The sequence below is a fragment of the Harpia harpyja genome, chromosome 6 (assembly GCF_026419915.1).
Source record: "Harpia harpyja isolate bHarHar1 chromosome 6, bHarHar1 primary haplotype, whole genome shotgun sequence".
Lineage (NCBI taxonomy): Eukaryota > Metazoa > Chordata > Aves > Accipitriformes > Accipitridae > Harpia > Harpia harpyja.
In genome coordinates this window covers 17926767-17944005 of record NC_068945.1, presented here as the reverse complement: position 1 = coordinate 17944005, position 17239 = coordinate 17926767, and the positions used below count along the sequence as shown (strand labels likewise).

At 51.1% G+C, this 17239-nt stretch overlaps 3 protein-coding genes across 13 annotated transcripts; 1 reads left to right on the top strand and 2 right to left on the bottom strand.

Moving 5' to 3' along the window:
- Nucleotides 1–1928: 1928 nt before the first annotated feature.
- On the bottom strand, nucleotides 1929–5208 carry LOC128143062 (basic proline-rich protein-like). Its single transcript, XM_052789913.1, has 2 exons — nucleotides 4554–5208; nucleotides 1929–1948 (listed from the first exon to the last, which is right to left on the bottom strand). The coding sequence occupies exons 1-2, from the start codon at nucleotides 5179–5181 to the stop codon at nucleotides 1929–1931; spliced, it is 648 nt and encodes a 215-aa protein (XP_052645873.1). The 5' UTR covers nucleotides 5182–5208.
- LOC128143256 (zinc finger protein 501-like) lies at nucleotides 4515–17130 on the top strand. Of its 11 annotated transcripts, none has more exons than XM_052790301.1 (4): nucleotides 7160–8441; nucleotides 8545–10151; nucleotides 13172–13326; nucleotides 14607–17130. In XM_052790301.1, exon 4 carries the CDS (start codon nucleotides 14621–14623, stop codon nucleotides 16040–16042), a length of 1422 nt encoding a protein of 473 aa, XP_052646261.1. In that variant the 5' UTR covers nucleotides 7160–8441; nucleotides 8545–10151; nucleotides 13172–13326; nucleotides 14607–14620; the 3' UTR covers nucleotides 16043–17130. The 11 variants fall into 11 exon arrangements, with proteins under 11 accessions (XP_052646267.1, XP_052646266.1, XP_052646261.1 ...); XM_052790302.1 differs by having other exon boundaries at nucleotides 7160–8459; XM_052790300.1 differs by having other exon boundaries at nucleotides 7160–8823; nucleotides 9200–10151.
- On the bottom strand, nucleotides 6689–11942 carry LOC128143061 (acrosin-binding protein-like). The gene is made up of 5 exons (XM_052789912.1): nucleotides 11795–11942; nucleotides 10746–10877; nucleotides 8223–8438; nucleotides 7727–7821; nucleotides 6689–7162 (listed from the first exon to the last, which is right to left on the bottom strand). The coding sequence occupies exons 1-5, from the start codon at nucleotides 11940–11942 to the stop codon at nucleotides 6689–6691; spliced, it is 1065 nt and encodes a 354-aa protein (XP_052645872.1).
- Nucleotides 17131–17239: the final 109 nt, after the last annotated feature.

Genomic DNA, 17239 nt, shown 5'->3' with positions numbered 1-17239 from the left:
TCTTGCACTTAATGTTCTTCTGCAACACCTTTAGGAGACTCGGAGCATGTACCTATGTGTGTTATATTCCTCCTACAAACAGCTTACTGACTGCTTGCTAGAGACAACATGTTTGACTAGGTGGACCTTTGCGTTTGAGACTTGACCTCACACCTTTTCATCCTTATCTTAAAATTAAAGAAGACAAAAATAAATTTGCAGGTTACAGTTACATATGAATATAAATCACAGGTCTTCGGGTTTACTGCTTTTGTGTCGACAGGTTGCCTTTCAGCACCATTTTCTCCCACTTGTATGACTTCAGAGCCATGCACATAGGTGTTAGCTAGGAGGAACTGCTGCCTACTTGGCTGAGGACGCCTGTGTAATCAGGGATCCATGGTCACCGAGCGGCAGAATATGAATGCCTCATAGACAAGTCAGAGATTTACTGTTCTATTACTTGTGAAAGCGATGAGACTCCTCAGCTACACAAATGGAAGTCAGGAAAAACAAGCTTGTTTATTTTAAGGTTATGGTAAAATAAACCTGACTTTCTCCCAGTCCTCAAAGCATTGCTCTGGGAGCAGAGTAAGGTCTTTGGGGGACTTTACTGTGTATTTCAGAATGTTTTAATGCTTTAAAACAAAGAAAACCTTTGAAAGTTACCTGCAAAGAAACCAGTTTCTTGTTGCTTCTTCCACAACTCTCTTGGTTTTCTGAAAATCTCTCAAGTAACATACCTGTAATTACAAAGTCAGATCTTGTTTGCTTTGAAAGGCTGTGCCTAATGGGCAAACAAGTAATTAAGATTTCCAGCCAACCGTAGCCAACTTCAGCCACAAAACTGTTCATTTCAGAGGGAGCTGGAATAATTGACTCAACTTTAGTCTGCTTTGAAAAACTTAAACAGTTGTTTCAGAATATTGGCAGAAAAGGAAATTAAATTGGACTCACTGAATTGGGAATTCTTGATCTGGTTTCATATTTGAGTTTTCAGAGTTATTTAAGGTATTCCTTTCTAATATATAGTGGACTGGGCTTTTTCACCTCTTAATTAACAAAGATTTTTTTAAGGACTTGAGTCCTTAACTGAAGGAATATGCTCTTAAGATGTGTGAGACTGCCAAAGATCATAACCATCAAGGACACTAGAAAATAGTGACCCTATTACCTCTGAGATTAAAAAGAAAAGGAGGGTGAGGACTTGTATGGCAAGACTGTGAAATACAATCTGGGGAGACTGATCCGGACATTTTTATGCAGTCACAAAGAAGCAAAGTGAGGCTTGTTAACCTTTTTCATTGATTCCAGTTTCCTTTACGTTTAAACTGGAATGTGTAATGTTTCTTTTTTTTCATTACTATATAGTGTAATACAGTTGCTGTTGCTATTAACCTTCAGGCAGACAGAAAATCAGTGAAGGCTGATGTGTGATACACTTTTATCTGGAATTAATAGCCCTTGCCCTCAGTTTCAGAGAAAATATTGTAAGACTTGATTTGTGATAAAGGTAGCGGGAACGAGAGGTAATGTGGCTCAGAAAAGCCATTTTCTGTTGTCTCATGGCGAACTCTACTTTTTTTGGCCACAGATGTCTCGCAGAGGAAGGAGTTAGAGAAGGAGAGATAACCAAACCCCTGCAAAAGCTTAATGTTCCATAAATGGCACATGAGGAAAGCGCGACGGTAGCTGCTCTTGAATACTCAGTGAAGAAAATCTCTGCCTGGTGCAACCAGCTGTTACCTGTGCAGGGGATGGAGCAGCAGAAGATTGATAAAGATGTCATGAAACCTGCTTTGTTGGGCTGCACTCCAGTGGGACCTGCAGTTACATGCCCCTGGCGCGACTGCTGTTGGAAATTGTGTTGAAAAGATGTGGAGGCATCCTCTGCCCAAACAGGTGGTGAAATTTCTTTATTATGGAGTGAGTTCAGTGGGTCTTAACATTCATTTGTAGGCAGCAGCATCTGGGGGGAAAGAGGTGGGGTTTCATGGGGCTAGTGAGCGGGATGACTTGTATTTTCACAGCTTCTGCTTTCATGCATGTCTGCAGTGTCATGATGTCATATGGATAACGTCTGTGGAAGGGACCTGCTATGCTGGGCTGCTGAAGATACAGCTGCCAAAAAAATGCTGCAACTGATTTAGTATGAAACCAGGTTTACAGGGCACACTGGGGCAACAGGTGAACAGTGAGGTAGGACCATCAGGTCCTTATTTTGAGTTTAGAAACAGAGGTTTTCTGAGTGGTATTTAAACTAGTCAAGGATATTTAGCTAATGCCCTGGTACTACTTGGAAAAATCCATCTGACAGTTCTACTTACGATGCAAGCCAGTACCAGTCAGGTACAGGATGCTCACTGAGGATGATGCTCTCAGGAGACAGAAAACAACATGCCAGTGAAAGGCAAAAATGTAGACAGGGTGGGAGATGGCAGCAGAGGCCATAGGTGATAACTGGGCTTGGGCTCGTAAATCACATAGCAAACTCTCATAATACCAATGCTCTTACTATGGAATACTGATTAGCGCAAACTAATAAGTGACAATTTAGGTCTTTCATAATTTGCTTTTGATACAAACTGTTGTTGAAACAGACTTTTCCCATGTCCCTTCGAGTTTGTTATCAGAGCTGTGCTGCACGTGGCCTTTCGCAGCACTCTCTACAATAAAAGGCAGGGACAGACCGGCACCCTGCTCCCCCCAGCCATCCTGCTGTTTAAACGGACTAAATGCCGCTCTGCCTGCCCATCAGAAATGCCTCCCCTTCCCTCCTTTACCTCTCACTATTTGGACCTATGCTCTGGTAGCTGGAGTTTTCACACAACTGGTTTGGTTTTTGCTACCAGTGGTATTAATTTTACTTGCCTATCCTATAAGGGAGAGTGTCTTCTTCAAAAGAAAAATGGAGGAAGCTGGGGCAGGGCTCCTGAGAAAGAATGTGCGATCTGTGCAAAGTCCTGCCCTCTGCAAAGGGAAGGCTGCAAAGTCTAGATTTGCTCAAGCTCTGTGTCTGTCTAATATCTTTGGAGTTGGCAACCGCATTGCTCAGGCCAGATTTTGTATTTAGGAATAACACTGCTCCCTCTGCCTTTGGAAAAGCTGCTATCCACAGGTAGGAGGGGAAGACAGTTGGGCTCTTGTTGTTAAGGTGGAGATGAGAATCCTCTTTAGTGTTGCTGAGGGCAATTAGACATAAGAAAATGGCCCAGTATTTACCAAGTTCCTGAATCATAAAGTTAATTTTCTTGAAATCACCTATGGGGCATGTTGTTGTTCTTCTCTGCTCGCGTGATGAGTGCTTTTCTGTCTCCCAGGATCAGGAGACTTCCGCAGGATTTGGCAAACCATCCGTGGGCCACTGAGAAGTCAGTTGCTCCTGTGAAAAATGATAAACTTTTTCTTCAGCTGCATGTGTGGAGGGCTTGGTAAACACCTTCTCACCATTCTTCTCAAAAGCCCATACAAAATATTTCAGCCACTGCTAGAAACTCACGTCACATACCTCAGCCCCTTACTTAAAGGGAACAGCCATTCCTGCATTCCCCTGGGGAAAAAATATGCGGCTAAACGCCTGCGAGTCAGCAGCACTTGCAGGACGTATAGTAACAGGTAAATTTTGCCTGGGGTGGATGGATCCTTTCCTGTGGCATAAGCTGTATGCCTGTATGCCCTGGGATGTATTATGCTGTACCCAAACAGCGAAAGGTGCTGCGGTGACCAGTGTCTCAGAAAACCTTTAGGCACAGTAGCGGAGCGAAGCCTCCGCTCACCTGAAGGAAAGCGTCCCCAAGGAAGAAGATATCATCCTGTCACCAAGAGTTTGCGACAGAAAGCAGCTCTGGGCTTTAGCTTTAGTATTGGTGCTTCCCCATCTGCCAGAGCCTGCACGCACGGTAAAACACAGCCAGCGTGGGGAGACATGGACACGGAGCACCGAAAATTCAGGGGGGCATGGTTCCCTGGGGCTTGCGTCCTGTTGTTGACTGCCGTGTGTCCGGACCCGAGCTCTTCCAGCACGGGAGCCGACAACGCTCTCGCCTCTGGAGGGTTCCTTGCACCTAACGGGATGCGAACCCACGCCGCGGCCCCTCTTCCACCCCTGCCCCGCCGCCTCCCTTCCCGGACCTCGCCCGGTCCTCTCGGGAGGGTCCCCGGGCGCCGAGGGTGGCGGTGACCTCGCTGACCTGGCCGGGCCCCGGAGGCGGCGGCTCTCCGCTCCCCCGCCGCCCTCTCGCATCGTGCCGCGAGGAAGCCTCCCGCCCTCCCGCCGGCGGCCCTGCGCGGAGCAGGGGGCAGCGCCGCGCCGCCCCCGCCGCCCCGGAGACCCCCCTCCCCAGCCGCGGCGGAGGCGGCGGGGCCGCGCCCGGCGCAGACAAGGGTTAACACCAGCGAGCGGAGCCGAGCGGAGCCGAGCCGAGCGGAGCGGAGCGCGCCGCGCCGCCCCTCGCACAGCGGCCCCGCAGCGCCGCCGCCCGGCCCCGCCGCCGCCCCCCGCCTCCTCCCCTCGGCCCCGCCGCCGCCGCCGCTGCCCCCCGCCTCGGCCTCGGCCTCGGCCCGCCGCCGCGCACATGGCCCCGGCCCCGGTAAGTCCGCCGGGGGAAGCGCGGCTCCTTCGCGCCCGCCGCAACAATAAGCGGGGCGGGGGCGGAGGGGGCCGGGCCGGGCGAGCGGAGCCCCCCGAAGTAACGGGCCGGGAGCGCGGGGGCTCTCCCGAGGCGGCCGCCGCGGTGGGAAGCGACGTGACATTGTCGAGGCGCCCGGGGAAGCCGGGCCGCGGCGGGGGGGGAGTTGGGGCGGGCGGGGACCCCGCGGGGCTGCGGCGCCCGGTCGGAGCCGACCGCCGGGCAGGTGGCGGGGGACGGCGCCCGGGCGGCGGGTCGTGTGCGGGCACTGCGGGGGCGAGCGGCTCCCCGCGGCCTTCAGCCCCCGCTGCCCGCCCCGTCCCGGTGGGAGGGCAGCCGAGGGGTGGCCGGGGGACCGCGGCGCGGGGCGGTTGCATCGCGGAGGGCCTGGCCGGAGCCATCCGATGACGAAAGCTCTAGCGTTTGGCTCGCTGAGGCCAAATCTGGCAACCCCACGTGTGTACCAACCCACACGTGGGCTGCCAGCCAGGACCCGAGGGTGGCGATGGCAAGCAAGGCTGCCGCAAGAAATGCCCCGGCGGTGCCCCGCTGCTGGGGCTGGAGGAGCTGTCATTGCCCAGGCAGCTGGAGGGGACACGAAGCCCTGGTGCCCCAGGCAGGGATCTGGCAGCTTTGGGTTCTTCCTAGGGAGAAGAGAATGAGCTGGTGTGCCAGGGTGAGAGGCCAGGTCAGCCTGCGTTTTGTTAGGGATCCCACCCGGTAAGGACTATGCACTGGGCGGCCCTCCATGAAAGCAAGCAAGCAAGCAGTCTTGTTCAAGGGCTTGCACATTTCCCGTGCGTGACCTCTCTTCGGCCTGGGGAAGGATTACGCTTCCCAGGACAAATGGCAGACCTGTAATTTTGAGATGGATAGAGACAGAGCCTATATTTCACTCAGCTGTGTTTGTGTGACTTAGGCAGCGTAAAGGGAACAGACATCCCCGACCCCCTCCACAGGGATGTGCTTGCTGTGGTGCATCCTTGAGGAGAGCTGCCTTTGGCCCCTTTCTCCTCATGGCCCTAGGTGGAATAGATTACAAGAAGGCCTGCGGGGGGAGAGGTGAAGAGGGGATTCTCACTTTAACAGTGGTCTCCTGAAAGCTGAAACCAACCACTGGAGTTTAGAGTAAGTTTGAGGTAGCTCTAAACTCATTCTGAGTGGAGATTCAGAAAACCAGACCTGGTTCCTGAAGAGTTCCCGCGCTGCTTTTAGCAGCAAGTGCTGACTCCAGGTGGCTTCACGTGGTTTTACTTACAGGTATGTCCAGTGTTTATAGAAGGAACAGCACTCAGCCAAAGTTCCCATAAATCAGACTGATTTTCTGAGAGAGACAAGAGGAGGTTCTTAATAGGAATTTTTACCCTGTGTGTTTCATAGCATCATTTCAGAAGTAGATGACAACATGCGCAAACACGAATACAAGGAGAACGCTAGACCAGCAGTTCCCTTGCAGGGTAAGGCTTTCCTGCATTTAGAGAGCACCCCTTGTGTATATATGTATGTATATTCAGACACATACTTCCAAAGAAGATTCTTCTCATAATGCTTCTGAGCAGAAACACCTATATTTGATGAAGAAAGGCCAGCGTTCTCCCATGACATTCGTTGAAAAACACAACAAACCCTATCTCTCTGCCCAGGACAGAGCTAGTTGTGGTGGCACAACCACAAGCAGGAAAAATGGAATTATTTTTCCATCTTGCCTTGTTCAAGCATGGCCATCTCCCAAATTGAACAATAGCGAGTGAACAGTTTTTGTGGAAGAGGATAGTATCTCTTCAATACAGTTCTTTCCAAGAGGATAACATCTTTCTGTTTGAATCCTGAGCAATACCATTTCACGTGCCTGGGTTTTCGCATGCACTTAGAAAAGGTGGCTTTCCCCTTGTTTCCCACACCATTGGCCTGAGGAAGCACTGTTGACCTTGACGATGCCTCAGGCCTAGGAAGGAGGACTCCTCTTGTTTCCGTCTTCCCATACATCCCCTCTGAGACAGCGTATCTGACTTGACACCATGTAGAAGAGCCACAATGGCTGATCCTCCTTTGCTGCTCACTTCTCTCTTCTGTGCCCTGTATCAGTGCTGGTTGCCCACTGAGACACTCGCATTGTTCAGGGCTGCCAGCAGCTTCAGGGCGGCAGCCTGCAACTCTTCCTCCCACGCTGCCTTCCCCATGTTCAACAACCGCTGAAGGGTCTGCAGTGAACTCTGCACGTGGGTATCTTGTAGCCGCAGGAGGAGATCCTGGATGTCACTGGTGGGCAGCTGTCCTTGCTGCTGGCCACTGGCTGTCACCTCCGTGGCATGTGGGTCAGAAGGATTTAGCTGCATGCTCCTCGACCATGGTGTGCCCTCAGGTAAGGAAGTGGGGATCACTGCTACTTCTGTGTCAGAGCTGGAGCGGCCTGGCTGGGTGGTTGTGGGAGACATGGGGAAAAGGGGCTGGGGACTGAAGATGCTGGACGACATGGTGTCACTGCTCATGGTCATGTCATCGAAGGCTCGTGTGCTACCCAGCTTGGCTCTGCTCTCTCCTGGGCATGCAGTCCTCTGTGGAGGAGAAAATGTACCTCTGTAGAGGCGGTGGGATTCAGGAGCAGGCACTTAGCCACCCCCCTGGTCTGTGAGGTTAGCACTCACTGCACAATCGCATCTTTCCCACTCCCTACAAAGATGAGCCCAAGAAAGGAAAGAAGCCTTCTCCTTTCCTTGTCAAGTCTCCCTATAAGTCTCTTCTTTTGACTCCCAGTTGTCTTTCTCTTTACTTCCTTTCTCTTCTAGCCTGCATGAATCACCCTTTCTCCTGCAGTAACCTAGATTGTCTCAACTTGGTTGGGAATGAGAGCTGGAGATGAGGGCTGAGATGGTCCTCAAAGGTTCATTTTCTTGAGGAATACCTTCCTCAAAGTCTCCTTTTTGGCTGCAGGTGCCATCTGTGTAAGCTAGTCAGCTTGGTGTGAGTGCCCCTGGAAGGTGGGCTGCCCATGGCTCCCTTCTATCTTCCCTGTGTTTTAGCCTCCTGTTTTCCCACTTCCTCATTTTCAGGGCTCTCCCTTTTGCCTGTTACTTGTCCAGAGCACACCATGGTCTTCAGGAAACAGCTAAAGAACTCACCTTAATAAAATACTTTTTCCTAGTACAGCGATAAAAAGCAAAGGTGCAGAAGTCAGGGAAGAAAGGAGTTCCTGGCACTTCAGAGCATATAGGCCCTAGAAAGAGGCAAATAAAGACACAGACTCAGTGATAAACTCCAGTGCTGGGGTCCTACCAGCCCTCAGCAATAACCTCACTGTCGAATGACATCCCTCCATGAAAACCCCCATGCCATTTGGGTGCCTCCATGAGCCTCAGTGAGAAACTCCACTGCTTCTTGGTCATCTCCATGACCCAAGGTGCAAGAGGAGGCTGGTCCCAGGGACACATTTGGATGCAATCAAGTGTGAGAGAGGATGCTCATGACCAGATGTCTTCTCCTCACTGCAGCATCACTACCCAGCCCTCTCCCCCACCAGCTCATGAGTCTCTGTCCCCTCCCAGCGATCAGGTCCAGTGCTGTCTGTGCAGGACCCCCATCCATCTGCCTGCCCTTGGGAGTCACGGTCGGCTTTACCCTCAGGGATGACTCCGTGGTTTTCGTACTCGTCCAGTCTCCGGACCAGGGGATTCTGGCAGCCGTACAGTGCACGAAGAGCGCAGGCAGTGCTGGCACGGCGGGCGGTCCGGAGGGACCTGAAGAACTGGCGGTACTCCTGGTCGGAGAGTGGTGTTCCCAGTTGCTGCGCCTTCCCGCCCTGAGGGCCAGCTGTGCAGCCCCAACCCAAGAGCACTGGTAAAAAATAAAATGCAGGTAGTCAGGGGGAGAAGGAAATGCTAACCATGGCACACTCAGAAGAGCTGGAAGGCTGAACCCAGATCTCTGTTGCCTTCTCTAGGTGCAGGATCCAGTGCACGGGAAGTGCAGTAACGGGCTCAAGATGGGAGATCTAGACCTGGGGAAAACCTGCTCTGCCCATGTTGAAAGGGGTGTAGTATTTTGAGGACAGTACGTAGCTGAGGGACCTTCACCAAAACTCTGGAGATTCAAATCTTGAACTGGAAGAAATGTCTTGGAAGTCATGGCTGAAACTGGGAATGTAGCTCTGCTGTCAGGGCTGGAGCAAGGAGACTGTTTCCTTTCAAGATTTTAGCCTCTGCAAATTCTCTTCCTCTGGGTAAGTGGGTCCAGACCCCTTGAGTTAATGGAGCATGCCCCAGTGGATGTCTGTGTGCCCTTAAATGGTCCAAGCATTCAATGAACCCTTATGCAAAACTTAAAGCCAGTTCTTCCCTGTAAAGAACATTATGAAAGCTTGTGAGATCAAACCTTTGGAGGTTCGATGCGCCCAAATAAAAGCCTCATGTGCAATCTTAATTTCATGTCCTCTCGCATATGCTTTTTATACATTCCTTAAGTTCACAGCAACCTACTCTCCTTTCCTAAAGACTTGGCAGCTCCTTCAGCGTAGAGACTGGACCTGCTGTGGCAGGGAATCGGTTTCCCAGGTTAGGCACTTACTATATTCAGGACATCTGCCTCATTTCTCACAGCCTGGAAGGTGTATGGAAGAACGAGTCAGGAAGATGCTGGGAGGGCAAGGGTAGTTTTGTGGATACTCTTCCAAGAAGTACGTTGTATTCCTGGCTACACCACAGAGGCTCCAGTGTGATGCTAGGCAAGTACCGGGTTTCTTAGTGTGTTATTAGTGGCATTTTCCTTACCTTGTGGGTTGCCGTTTATAGGAAGGCTGAGCTCTCTTGCAGTTTTGGAGTCTGCCTGTGGTGTATTTTGAATGGCAAGTAAGTGCTACATTAGCATATGTACTCTGAGAAGACAGGGCTGAGATATCTCAAACTGAGATTCTAAAAGTAGCGGATATTTTTTACTTTAATCCCTCTCTGCCCTCATTTTGCCATTTGCAAAATCACTATAAACCAATTAATAGCTGTGAAGCTCTAAAACATAGAGTATGTAAAAAGTTCATGAGGAAATGAGTCATTTTGTCTATAGCAGAGTTCAAATGGGATCAGTAAATAAATCAGAGAGTCAAGAACACTGAACAATAAGGGTGGCATAACATACTGAATAGCTGTTCATTAGAAAGGCAGTGTCCATACAGGGACTAAAGAAGCCAAAACCCATGTGAAAACACTGAAGCCAGATAATTAAAGAGCTGGGTTACTACGTCACTGCACAGGGGGAACAAATCTAAGGTTGCAAAATGACTGGGATTCAGGCATGCTCCAAGTTTGACTTTGCAACCGCTGCAATAGTGTCTTAACCTATGACATCTTTTTTTTTTTTTAATTTAGGTAAAAACAAACTTAAAACCTTCCTCATGGCCTATATCTTATCAACATCTATGCCATCTTATTAACCCCTATGTGTCTGTAGGTGCAGTAGGTTCCAATAAAAACCATGTAACGTTCCCCCCGAGAGGACAGCGGAGTTTATCAAGCACTTGGTGAGGCAGTAGGAGAGGACAGCACCACACTTTGCCAGGTGACTGTGTGGGGGTTTGCAGAAAGCAGGGGAACAAGGAGACTGGGGGATATGGGACCCTCCACGGTCTCCGGCTAGGATGTGGCCAAGGCAGCCTGGCCTTTCTATCCATTTCTCCCAGCTATATCCCGTTCTGTTTGTCTTTAACCAAGGTCCTCTCTCAGACCTCTTTCTCCTGCCTCCCCTGTCACTTCACCTGGCCAGCTCTTCCCTTCTGGCCTTGCGGGTCAAGTCCAGATCTCTGCCTTTGCGCTCGCGTCCGGTTTACATGCCCAGCTGTCCCCGTCATCGCGTCTCCAGTCTCCACCTCTGCTCCAGCCTCTGCCCACTGCATCCAGCTCTGCGTCCTGCTCCCTGGCTCCTAGGTCACTCTCTGGCCCTCCTCGATGAATAAAATACCAGCTCCAATGGGTGAAGACCGGCAAAATTTTAAGCCCCCAAGGTCTTTGCACCTGAGGCGTTCGAGGGTGCTCCCGTCTCTTCCTCTCGCCTCCAAACTGCCAAAGCTGAGGAGCGATGGGGAGGGGTGAAGAGCAGCCAGGTCAGCCGCCCTTTCTCACAACCTGGCTCGAAGGAGAGATGTTTCCTACTCACCAGACAAAACCAGACAAGCCCACGTGGCCGACATCGCACCCCGAGTAGTGCCTGTAACAGCCCGGGCCCCCTGCGCTGCTTTGCCCGCCTGGCTGCGTCCTCCTTCTGCCCCGCCGGGTTCGCCCAGGAGAGCTGGGGGAGGTGGCCCGGCTGGTGGTGTCACAGAGGCCTCTGTTCCCACCGTTCCTCCCCCCGCTGTCCCCCGCTTCCTCCTGCCCTGCCGCCGGGCCTGCCTGCTGCCCGGTGCTGGGTTTGTGTTGGGGAAGGCAGCGGCAGCCGCCTGCGTGAGGTCGAGTTTTGGACGCGGCCCAGCTCCTCCTCGCTGTGCCACCGCATCCAAACTCGGAGAAAGCCCACACGGAAGATGTTTGCTTTCCCTCGGCTGACATCCATGGTAGCTTTCTGTTCTCCGTGCCTCTCCTGTCTTCCCGAGACTTGTGGTCTCAGTGGTGGCTCGCCTGCCCCTGGCCAGCCACGTCCTGCACGGGGCAGCCCCTTTGGGGCCGCTGTCTGTCTATTGTCACGGGAGCTCGGTGCGGCCCATCGCCTCCCCACACTACAGGTCACCTCTCTCGTTCCTCAGTCGGCCTCGTAAGGACCAGGTTACCTCATCAGCCAGGACACTGCTTGGGGACTCGGCTTTGTCCAAACGTGGCTGCTCTGGAGACCGGCACCTTGTCCCTGTCTGGTGCTCGGCGGTGTTTCAGGTTTCCCATCTTGTTTAGGGACAGATCTTTACTACCTATCATACAACGTGGTTTTCTGCCATATCCCACAACCTGCCTGGCTCTGCACAGCATCAGCTGTCTTCCTGCGTCCGCTTTCTGCCTTCTGTAGGTGCCCACCCACCATTTTAGGACATATGTTGACCGTGTGCTTGCAGCAGCTCTTGGGCGGCAGCAGGAAGGGACTGAACCAGAAGGACGTTTCCCTCCTCCTAAAATCAGAAGGATGGTTCAGCAGGGTCAGGCTTACCCACAGAGCAGCACTGCCTCGTAGGTGGATGGGGGTCGTATGGGGAGGGAGAACTTGGCTTCCCTGCCTCTTACCTGGGATCAGAGCCTGCAGACGCTGCCTGCTGCCGAGAGGAGTGGAAGCACCCTCTCCCCAAGGGGTGATGCCCACTGAATCCACTGTGGAGGAGGCAGCAGGGAGCAGGAAGGACGTGACTCCAGGCTGAGGCAGAGCCAACAACATGTCAGCTCTCCATTTTATAAGGGGCCTTCTTTTATCGTGGTGGCGTTATGCAGGTGGGGAAATCTTCCCCCTGTCCTCGGGAGGGCCTGGCAACTGGCATCTATCACAATAACCTCCTCTGGTACACCACTGAGCAGCCAGTTCAGTTTGTTTCTCATTTTGAAAGGAAAAGATGCTGGTTTACATTTCTTTTTCTTACGAACACCCAGTCATGAGTAATTTTACACTTGCTGCTAGTGGCACGGTGGGAATCCATGTAACCAAAATGGTGCAACGCCATTGCAGAGCTGGCATTCACATGTGCAGTTTATAAGCATTTTCTTTCTGTAACCTGTATATTCCTAGGACATCACTGAGACCTCGACATCTTAAAATGCCTCTGTACAAATACCACTGCACAAATGTAGTGCTAAAGCTAAATGGATGACCTAATTTTCTATCCCACAAACCCCACTCCTGCACAGCATACTTCTGCTCTGAAAAGAGATCCTTGAGAAGTGGCATTGCATGTTGGCTGACTAAATCATCTCAGTGTTCATGCATAAACAGGTGTGTGTGACTTGTTTTTTCTGCTCACTGCCAGCCCTGTAAGCTCCATCTGGAATGAGGCAGCCAAATTGCCATTTTTCTGGAGCACAGGACAGGAAATTCTGCCTTTGGACTGCTCCTATTGGTAATGTGTGAGCAGACCAAAATCTCTTCTGTCACCCAGACCTGTGCATGCCTGGCTGAGCCACTGAAAGCAACCAAGCAAAATACTCCTTTGGTAAAGGCAATAAACAGGACGCCAGACGGATGCAGAAAGCAGCCCAATTGTGAAGGCAGCATTTTTCCTCTGCCTGCAGAACAGAACTGCATTAACTACATTACGTTCTCATTTAATTCGCTAGGAAGAAAGGTGATGATGGAGAGAAAAATGGTTTCAGGAATCGGTACTTTTCTTATACAAAACTCAGTAGGAGGCATTTTTGGTCTGGAAGTACAGCAGGAGGAACACCCAGACACTTGTGAGAAGGCAGCAAGCTGGCAGGCAGCTCTCTGCAGCATGTGTAGTTGACCCCATCTTTGCTACATGAGCTGGCCCTGCTTATTGGATCCGAACAGCGGTGTCACAGTGTGTGTGGCAGAACAGACAGTGACCCTGACTCATGTTTCTGGGCATCATTTTCCTCTCGTCTAGGTTGGTTTTGTCTCCTAAATACTTATTCTCCTGTAATCTCACTCTACAGCACTGCTACTATGATGGATATTACATCTGTTTTCTTTCCTCTGATCGGGACCTGCAGTCCCTGACTTGGCTTTAACCTCCTGGATGGAGTGAAGAGAAACAGCTTTGTGGCCAGAAGCAGCTAAACACCGAGACAGTAGAGATATTGCTCACAAGGTGAGAAATTGAATAGACCATGTCTGGGAAGGGAAGAGCTGAATGCTGAGCTGCACGCTCCGCACTCATCCTACCTCTTCTGCTCCCATACTATATAGATTCTGCTTGCAGGAAGATTTGTAGGCAGGGTATTGATAAAAGATGAGACACACTCCTGGGGTGTCTAATACCCTTTCAAAAAGACCCTATCCAAAATGAAATAAAATCCTGTGTATTTTTCAGCAAAGACTATACTTAGAATTTTAGAAGGCATAACTAACCAAAGTGTGGCTTTTGCTTCCTTTCACGCTGACAGTATTTTTAATATTGGTCAGTTCACTGCCTTGAGGTACGTGGCTTGGGCTAGTGCTATACTTTTATTTGTACTACAAATGTTTTTCAGCCCCGAGTGTTGTAAACAAAACGCTGGGAATTGGTATAACCAGTGTGGCCGTGTCTTCTAAAAACTGCAGATCACCTGAAACAAAACCTGAGGGGTTTGTCCTGCTGCACTCACCTTATATTCTGACCTGCCACACGTAAGAGGATGATTTTAACTCTGTAAGCAGTGCCATCCAGCTAATCGGCTTACCTCACACTCCAGCATCCATTTCTGAGGTGTGTTCTCCATATGAGTATAACTAATGAAAAATCAGGAGCCTCTAAATGTTCTTTTCCATGCTTGATTAATAAAACAGTTTATCTTTCCACTCACTTGCCTATTTGTTCTGTAGACAAAATCTAGATACTATTTGCTGCAGAATATGTAGGGCTTTCTTTTTAAGGGAAAGGGCTATGACTGGAAAGAAGAAAGAAAATAGTCTCCTTGGCAGAGGTGGATGTTCCTGTGGTGTTGGCTGCTTCCTTCCTTGATTAAGCATGGGAATGCTGGAAGAAGAGCAGTGATTCATAGGAAACAGGAAGAGAAGCAGCTACAGTGGGGGTTGTTGAGGAGAGTAGTGATGATGTTCCTCTAACCTCACTAGACATGGGAACTTTGAGGACAAGCAAGTGGCAGGTTTTGTCCTTTAGGGCTGTAACTTTATGACAGTGGACCCTCTTTGCAATCTGTGCCACAGTGGCTGTCCATCCTCAGGTCACACTCCTTTACTGCGCTCCTCGGTCTCCGTGCCCTCACTCTGCCCAGAGGAGACACCGAGGGGCTGGCTCCTGTGCTGTTAGCTAATGGTGGCTGATGTGCAGCAGGTCTCTGAGGTTGCCCTGTTTGGACTTCTCCCTCAGAGAAGTTGGGGCGGGGGGGGGGGGGAGTTATTAATTGCTAGTTCCTGTGTTCACTCCAGCAGGTGACAGGACCATGGGCGACAGACAGAAGGGCAAGCTTCATCAGGAAAGTCCTGTGAGAGCTGAACTGCATCTGTTCCCCTCCAGAAAGTTCACGGAAGATACCCTCCAGGGCACTGATCAAAGACAGGACTGCAAGCAGGAGCTGGAGACAGAAAGTGAGGTGGAGACATCTTTTGGAAAGAGGCGGGGAATGATAACTCCCTGTGGGATGGAAGTCTGGGAGTGCGAGGACAGTGATAGAGCCCACATCAGCAAGGTTATTCTTGCTGGGGACAAGCCAGACCCACCCATGTGTGGTAACGGTGCCATTTGGATTCAGCAGGTGGGAGAGAAAACCTACGAGTGTCCTGAGTGTGGGAAGAGCTTCAGCCGGAGCTCATACCTGAGCCAGCACCAGAGGATCCACCTGGCAGAGAAACCCTTCAGCTGCTCCGAATGTGGGAAAAGTTTCACCCGTAACTCAGACCTGATCAAACACCAGCGGATCCACACCGGCGAGAAGCCCTACCAGTGCAACGAGTGTGAGAAGACCTTCAGCCAGAGGTCCAATGTGATCAGGCACCAGAGGACCCACACGGGAGAGAGACACTACCAGTGCAACGAATGTGGGAAGAGCTTCAGCCAGAACTCACATCTCATCGTCCACCAGCGAAGCCACAAGGGTGAGAAACCCTTTAATTGCCCCCGGTGTGAGAAAAGCTTCAGCGACCGCTCCTCCCTGATCATACACCGGAGAGTCCACACCGGAGAGAAGCCCCACAAGTGCCAGGAGTGCGGGAAGCGTTTCCGGGACAGCTCGGCCATCATTCGGCATCAGAGGATCCACACGGGAGAGAAACCGTACGAGTGTACTGAGTGCGGGAAAACCTTCCGGCAGAGCTCCTCGCTGGTGACCCACATGCGAACGCACACAGGCGAGAAGCCCTACAAGTGCCCCGTGTGTGGGAAGGGCTTTAGCCAGAGCTCAGCGCTCACCACTCATCGCCGGATCCACGGGGGGAAGGCCTTGCCTGTGTACCATGGTGGCCTCCTGCCCAGCCCCTACCAGTGCACGGAGTGCGGCCGGAGGTGCAGCGACCGCTCCACTCTGGCCAAGCACCAGACCACGCACGCCGAGGAACGGCCCTACATCTGCGTGGAGTGCGGGGACAGCTTCCGGCGGAGCTCGGCTCTCAACGTGCACCTGAGGATCCACCGCGGGGAGAGACCCTACAAGTGCGAGGAGTGCGGAAAAATGTTCAGGCACAGCTCAGCCCTCGGTGCCCACCTGAGGATCCACGCAGGAGCCAAGCCCTACCAGTGCGGCGAGTGTGGGAAAAGCTTCCGGAAAAGCTCGACGCTTAAAGTGCATTTGAAAATCCATGCGGCCAAGAAACCTTATAAATTTACTGTGGGTAGGAGAACGCTCACTTCCCGCTCACTCCTGCCATAGGGCTGGAGCAGATGTTCGGAGCAGGAAACAAAAGCAGTGTTTGGGGGTACCTGAAAAAGGTGGGTGATGAGAACCATGGTGGGAAGAGACTGACTGGAGACACGGTAACTCTGGTGTCGGGGCTGGGTGCTTAACCCCAGCGGCACAAAAACCATTAGGAGGTCTGGAAGCAGGGAGTTAGTCCTAAGAGCCGAGTGCTGGTGGTTTAGGAAGAGTGCTGAGAACCTGAGGAACGGGCACCAGCTTCTGGGTAAGTCAGGGACTGTGAATATGCAGTAGAATAACAACTGGGAGAATCAGGCTTGTGAAATAACTTTACAGGTAAAGTGAAGATCAAAATAAAAAGTTCCAGGTTGGTTATGACTCAAAACTTTGGCCTGTTAGACACTGTAGTAGTCTTAGGAACTCTCTTTTTATGATCTTCCCTTATTTTTCATGCAGGTAGTAAGTTTACCCAGTGTTTAACAAGGTGCTTCCAAATCTTTTGAGTCCAAGACTTTGGAGCTGAACTTCAATCTATTTGTCTTTTCTTCCTCTTTCCCAAATCTTACATGGGACAATGAATTCCTACCTCCGTATGCAAAGCCCGAGTGACACGGTAGCAGAACTGTCGTGGCTGTTCCCAGAAAACATGGATGCGCAAGCATTTCCAGTTGGAATGCTGCCCCTTACTAGTCTGTGGCAGCTTCTCCCAAATTTGTCCTTGCTGGTTTGAAATACCTTCCAACTTGGGACATCAACAAAACATGGGCAAAAACGTGGCCTTACCTTATTTAACCAAAAAAAAATATTCCCCCCTCCCCCCCGATGTCCTAGTCTGAACTGGTACATGACAGAAGTTCCTACTGGTGGTCCAGAGACTGTTTGCAATTTTGTAGTCCTTTTTATGATAGAGTACTCTTCTTTAGCTCACTTTTGTTTGTAAAGTATTAACGTACAAAGTTCAGCGTTAACAGTTAGGAATTACTACATTTGCATTTATTACTATGCGAATGACTGTGTATTACCTGAACCTCCTCTATATTGCTATGTTTTACGACTAGCTATGTGTTTCCATCCCAAATAAACCCTTTTTTTTCTCCGCGTAATCCAGTTTTCTGTCCTTGCGTCTGACGGGAGTGAAGCTGTAGTGAGGAGGGGTCAGCCCCGCACCGACCCTGGTGTGGCGGGGAGCCCGGGAAGGGCAGCCTGACCAGG